Consider the following 6,846-nt stretch of genomic DNA (forward strand, 5'->3'; position numbering starts at 1 on the left):
TACGCTAACCACAGTGTTGAGCAAGGAGACGCTGACATTTTGGCCATTAACCTTTCGTTTGAGCAAAATGGAGAAGGGATAGGAGCGATGTCATATCGCGTTGGGAGTGAGTCAGAAGTGCGTGCGTCAGAGGAGGGAGAAATAATCGTGAAAAAGACAAGCAGCAACAGAAGGGTGTTAGGTATACGAAAATAACTTTTAAAAATAATTAAAAATAAATAAAATGAAACTTAAAAAAAAAAAAATTTCTATACCTTGTCGAGGCTCGTATGAGAGCTAACACACAACGCACAGCAAGGGGCATGAGAGGGGCGGGAGTGGGAGGGACAAAACAGTGGGGAGCAGACACAGGAGATCTGTGGAAGGGAGAGGGATGGGACGGGGAACATGGGGAATAGAAGATGGACATTACAGGGACTTTCAGAAAGGAAAGCAGGGAATTGAAGGAAGTGGGCTTGGGTGGATTATCGGGGATAGGAAAGATTGAGGATTTGGATGGGGGATGATAAGAGGTGGTGGTGAACAGCTGTTTTGAAAGCCTGGATGGAAGAATGGGAAAGAATTGAGTGAGGGAGTTTATTCCAAAGGCGGGAAAAAAGAGGAATGAAAGAGTGAAGATGAGCAGTGATTCGTGATTTTGGTAGTTTTACCAGAAGGGGGTTATTGGTGGACCTTGAGCGCCCTGTGGGAATGTGGTGGGGACAAATCGCAGAGAGAGCAGGGGGGCAAGGCTGGAGAGGAGACGGTAGAAGACAGAAAGACCACCGACCAACCTGCGGTGATTGAGTGAGAGGCCCAAAGACTCATCATCATTGCGGGAGATGCCGATGATCCTAAATGCCCTGGTTTCTACAGCGTGAAGCCGAGAAAGTTGGGAGGCAGGAGCACCAGCCCAGAGGGGAGAGCAGTACTCCATCAGGCTACGGACAAAAGCTTGGTAAGTGGTCAGGAGCTCAGGAGGGCCGAGGAAGGACTTTGCACGACGGAGCATTCCCAGTCGGCGACGGGCTTTGGAGGCGAGGTTTGAAATGTGACTTTCCCAGGAAAGGTCATGGCAGATAGTGAGACCCAGAAGCTTTAAAGAAAGGACTTCTTCCAGAGGAATGTTGAGAAAGTGGATTGGGGGGGGGGGGCGGTTTCTAAACGGTCCTTTCGAAGAGACATAGTGAGAGTGTGAGATTTGTCTGGATTGAAAGGCATGTTCCACGTGTTGAACCAGCTTGTGGTTTTATCCAGATCTGCAGAGAGTGAAGAGGCTGCTGCTTGCCACTCTGAAGTATGACAGATGGTACTGCCGAGGATAGAGTCATTCGTAAAAATGACTTTCATCAATGTTGATATTTTATTGTTCCACTTAATGTAATGGCAGCTTGAAATGCTCTGCACTTCTTTTCAGGTAAACAAATCAGTTTAGGGGAATAACTATTATTCTATTCCCAATTCAGGAAATCATTTTTATCCATGGGTTTAATCCATCCATCCATCAGGACCATACACTGTGCAGAGCGTTGGTGCTGCCTAAGCCATCTCCATGGCTATTGGGCACAATCCTGGACAGGTCACCACTCCGACACAGTATACCAGCAAGCTGGCACTCATTTTGCTGACCTCGGAAGGATGACAGGCAGAGTCAACCCCACCTGGTATTAATTCAACAGCCGAGTGGGAGTGCATATATATAACTCAGGATCTGAGGATACCAAGCCCACCACCCTCACCATTAAGCCAACACCAGGCACATGGGTTTAATGAAAATACTAAATCTCTGACACTGAGTGTTTTGTATCACTTATTGTCTAGATCAACATAGACCGTCCTCCACCTAGCTTGCGGGAAGTGCTGAGGATGGCTGCAGAGGTTTCTGACGGTATGGCATACCTTGATGCGAAGAAGTTCGTACACCGTGACCTGGCAGCACGGAACTGCATGGTGTCGGAAGACTACACAGTGAAAATCGGAGGTAGTCCTTCCTAGAATAAATAAAAAATCTAATCTAATCGAATTGCAAGAGATGCTGGACTCTGATTGCACATATTAAGCCATTTTTGAGTCATCTGATTGTTGGACAGCCTCACACAAAGTAGAATTTTGTTGTTATATTTCCTTCCCTCCCAATAACCCAACAAAGCTTTTCAGAGTTGCACTGAGATGAACATGTTTATCAGTGGATGAGTAGTTTGCCTTATTTCTGAGCAATAAGCACAGTACGAACAAGCTATGACTGAGCAATGTTTGGTCGTTTCAGTTTCAAAATGTTATTTTCACAGACTTTGGCATGGCACGTGATATCTACGAGACAGATTATTACAGAAAGAGTGGTCAAGGACTCCTGCCTGTCCGCTGGATGGCACCAGAGTCACTCAAAGATGGAGTATTTACCACGTACTCGGATGTCTGGTTTGTTCACAAGCTTTTTCAGATGTTGCTTGTAACCTCATTGTCAGCAATATTTTCCGAATTCTAAATGCCATTTTTACAAGTTATGTTGTTTATCCTATAAATATGGTGCAGATGTAGCTCATATACCTCCGAGTTGTTTCATCTGGATGCGATTCCTAAACCAACGATAAACTATCGGATTGCCGTTTTGCAGGCAGGGTATTGCAGAAATAACAAAGTGCTTTATCCTTTGGAATGACATTAACCTAGGTGTCTCATCTACGAGCATTAGTTGGTGGACGTTAAACATCCCACACCAAAGATCTCTCGATGAAGAGTAGAAAAGTTATCACCAGTACCCTGGCCAAATTCAAAATTATTGTTCTAGGTACTGCTGGAAAGGCAAAGGCACCCCACCAAGTGAAATTCATTTTATGAAATTGCTGCTGTATCACTGAACCTGCCTTTTGGCAGAGCACTGCAAATTTTAGTTAATTTATTTGCAAAACACACACACACACACACACACACACACACACACACACACACACACACACACACACACACACACACACACACACACACACACACACACTTATGTATGTATATAAATATATATATATATATATATATATATATATATATATATAAATATATATATATATGTATATATATATATATATATATATATAAATATATATATATATATATATATATATATATATATATATATATATATATATATATATATATATATATATATATATATATATAACACACACACTCCTACATATATCGTGTGTGTGTATGTGTTCAGGTCCTTTGGTGTGGTACTTTGGGAGATCGCCACACTGGCTGAGCAGCCTTACCAGGGAATGTCAAATGAGCAGGTGTTGCGATTCGTCATGGATGGAGGAACTCTAAGTTTTCCCGCTGGTTGTGCTGACAAACTGTAAGTGTTGACTCAACCCAAAAATATGAAATAATAATAAAAGCAGACAATGTTTTGTTTCAGCATTGAACTCCTGATTCTTCCTTGTTGGAAAACTGAACTGACAGGTTGTACAAATCCTTACTTTCTCAGCATAAAATTTGAGGAACATCTGAATGTTACTTATAGAGTTATGGTGTTCGAAATGGTTGTAAAGGCCATGGGGAGATGGTGGTGAATTGATGTCCTCAAAACACTGAAGGCTAGAGCTGGATTTGGACATAAGTATGTAATTCTACAAGTACGAAAAGGGCAGTGGAAATCTTCGGTGTTTTCAACAACATGCTTTTTTATCGTCCTGTGGTTGATATAACACAGAAAAGATATGTTGAAGCTCCAAGAGGCCTGAAGCATTGTTTGTGATTGTTCATATCCTCCATTTCTCTCTTATCTACAACCCTGCACAACCAACTTTCTGCTCATTCATTTTAATTTGAGCTGCCTTGTCACTCGTTTTTATTCTCATTCTCATTCTCATTCTCATTCTTTCTTCTTCTTCCTCTCTCTCTCTCTCTCTCTCTCTCTCTCTCTCTCTCTCTCTCTCTCTCTCTCTCTCTCTCTCTCTCTCTCTCTCTCTCTCTCTGTATTTCTTACCATTTTCTGATCTGTTTGATTTTCCCCCAAAACAATCTGCAGCAGACCTTTTAATTGCATTACCTCTGTCATAGTTCTACTTTGAACCTTGTACTCTGTAAGAATGGAGTCTCTGGAGCTGCATATTCCTCTCTATTCCTCCACTAATCGACCTTTCAATTCTAACATGTGTCCTACAGGACACGTCTGATGAACATGTGTTGGAAAAACAACCCGAAAATGCGTCCAACCTTCCTGGAGATCCTGGAGAGTCTTGAGAGTGAACTTGACAATTCATTCAAGCAGATATCATTTTTCCACAGTAAAGAAAATAGTCACAATGGCAGATCTTCTACAGATGCTGCAGAAAGTGTCCTGACGGGTCTGCCGACAAGCGGCATGGTGAGCGAGAATCGAGTTGGCGGCCCATTCAGGATGAGTGCTACAGAACATCATTACATTGATCGTCTTACCGCCTGTTAAGCACCATTGTGGGCCTAGAAGCATTCTTTAGGCATGAATTATGAGGGGAGATTTGTGGTAACCGTGATTAATCCTCCATGCATTGCACTGTACCTTCCAGCCAGTTTTTATAGTTTTCAACAATTAGGTAGAAGTCTCCAGTCAAACGTTTCGGTGATTGTGCACATTGCACAAGTTGGTACCCTGTTTCTTCCATGGTCCTTTAGATGGGCATGAAATCCAAATTTTTATAAAAGTTTGTTTTTCATGTTTTCCTGTAGAACAAAAGTACTGCTTTTGGACCACATGAAAATGTAACGATTACCTTCCAACATGGACAAACATCAAAATAATGAAATAACTTGAAGTACATCAACAACAACCCAACCCCTTTCTGCATTGGCCACATATAGTCTGGTTTCTTTGGATAGTTGTAAAAAGATCTCTGAATTACTTTAGATTTTTGGTTTGGGTCCTGTCCAGTTTTAACTTGAAAACTTTCCTCCATAAGCTGACCTTCCTTGCACAATAATTGTGGACACACACTGCAGTATTCTTCCATTATTCTCTGAATATTTTTTGTTCTCAATTTCTTCCTCATCATTGGAGTGTCTCCTGTTTTGTCATAGTTTGACATTTCAGGAAAATATAACTCCACTCTATGAATTATTAATTATACGGTAATTGTTATATACATCATTTCACAGCACTATAAAATCTCACATTTTATTAACTTACTGATAACAGGAACATTTTCAATTAATTTAATGCTAATTCTTTAAAAACACTTTCGCCGGAGTTTTCCATTCTAACAATTTGCTGTTTATAAACTAACCTCTTAATTTTTACATTCATCTCAGACTCGTGGAATATCTCGCATATAAATCACATGCTGTATAAAGACATTAGGCTTCTTCAGTGTATTTTTACATGAAGCACAAAGACAACAGAAGAAAAGGAAATCAAAGGAGTGACTGGAATGTTAGCGTGCATGATGCATGGGATTCCAGCTTCATGAGTTGAGTACTCAGATATGATGATATCAAAACATTACCTCCAATATATATGTACATTTGGTGGTGCAAAATGATGTGAAACTTTTTATTTAACTGCAATGTTTTTGATTATTGGTCAATTTCGTTTGTTTCTGTCTAATAATAAACATGATAAGTTACATTTTAGCTTACCTGGAACATAGTTCAGGTGAGGTATTAGCAATGCTCGGTGTCTGTATGTCAGTGAGTCAGTCAGTATCTTCTTTCTTCTTTCCTGATCTTCTTTACTGAAACGATGCACACAATTTTGATGAATCTTGACAACAACCTTCATGTACCAAAGTTTGTTCATGGCATAAAAAAGGTCTAAGGGGTGTATGGGGGGGGGGGTCAAAGTGGGTCCAAGTTTGGCCCCAGAGAATAGGCATTCACACGATTTCGATGAAACTTGACCACAACCTGTATCGCCCGTGATGTAATAAAGTCTGTCCATGGCATAAAAAAAAATCAGGGTCGAAGGGGTCTATGAGGGGTCGAAGTAAGTCCAGGTTTGACCCCCCCCCCACCCCCAAAATAGGTATTTGCTTTCTTCTCCGAAACTACATACACAATTTAGATGAACCTTCACAACAACCTTCATCACCCATGATGTTATAACTAAGTCCTACTTACACCAAACTTTGTAGCACTTCTGAGTACCAAGGCTTCCTGATTCCTTGCAAATCCCATCAAAAAATTGCACATTAAGTCGGTCACTTTAAAGGTCAAAGGTGATTATGATTCCAGGATCGCTACTTTTGACTTCTCAAAAAGTATTCACCTGATTTATATGTAACTTGGTAGGAATCATCTTTGCATGGTGCTTTCACAAGTTTGTTCAAACCATCGGCTAATTTACATATTTCATGCGTCATCCATGCCTACCAGCGGTTCCCTGGTTCTACCAGGTGAGTGCAGGGGCATTTCTCCTATTTTTGTTTATTTTAGTGGAAAAAAATGCTTCAACAAGCAATAAGGAGTGATATCATTAGTTGTTGTTGAAGTGCTCAATCCAAGCACCACACCTCTCGATGACAGTTGCCACAGGACACTGAAGTTGTTGTTGACTCAGCTGAGAACTGGAGCTGGTATACATCTGATTTCCCATCTGATGTTACTTTTCAACCCCTGCAGTGTGTGTGGATTGGTTTCATCAACTTTATCTTTGAGAGACTCCGATAGGTAGTCGTCAGGAGGAGACAAGATCCGTGGAGTAGGGAGGTCATAAGTTCTCTGTCCATCGAGAAATGAATTGATCATACAGGAAATGTCATCACCAAAACTCCAAAGCAACATTGGACATATGTGGTGGTGCACCGTCTTGTTGGAAAATGACCTCATTCATCAAGATCATCTTGCTTCCTTCTCAGTGCCGGAAGGAATCTTCTCTGGAGCATGTATACATAT

General features: G+C 41.0%; 1 protein-coding gene across 1 annotated transcript in view; it reads left to right on the forward strand.

Moving 5' to 3' along the window:
• Window positions 1-6,150, forward strand: part of LOC147016923 (insulin receptor-like) — a 136,391-nt gene extending 130,241 nt beyond the window's left edge. The window contains exons 17-20 of the mRNA XM_085847954.1: window positions 1,801-1,960; window positions 2,268-2,397; window positions 3,197-3,331; window positions 4,144-6,150. Coding sequence (XP_085704080.1) covers window positions 1,801-1,960; window positions 2,268-2,397; window positions 3,197-3,331; window positions 4,144-4,426 — 708 coding nt within the window. The 3' untranslated portion in view covers window positions 4,427-6,150. The remainder of the gene's footprint in view (window positions 1-1,800; window positions 1,961-2,267; window positions 2,398-3,196; window positions 3,332-4,143) is intronic.
• Window positions 6,151-6,846: the final 696 nt, after the last annotated feature.

Source organism: Eptatretus burgeri, chromosome 11 (genome assembly GCF_056783735.1).
Source record: "Eptatretus burgeri isolate ZD-2024b chromosome 11, Ebu_testis_v1, whole genome shotgun sequence".
NCBI lineage: Eukaryota > Metazoa > Chordata > Myxini > Myxiniformes > Myxinidae > Eptatretus > Eptatretus burgeri.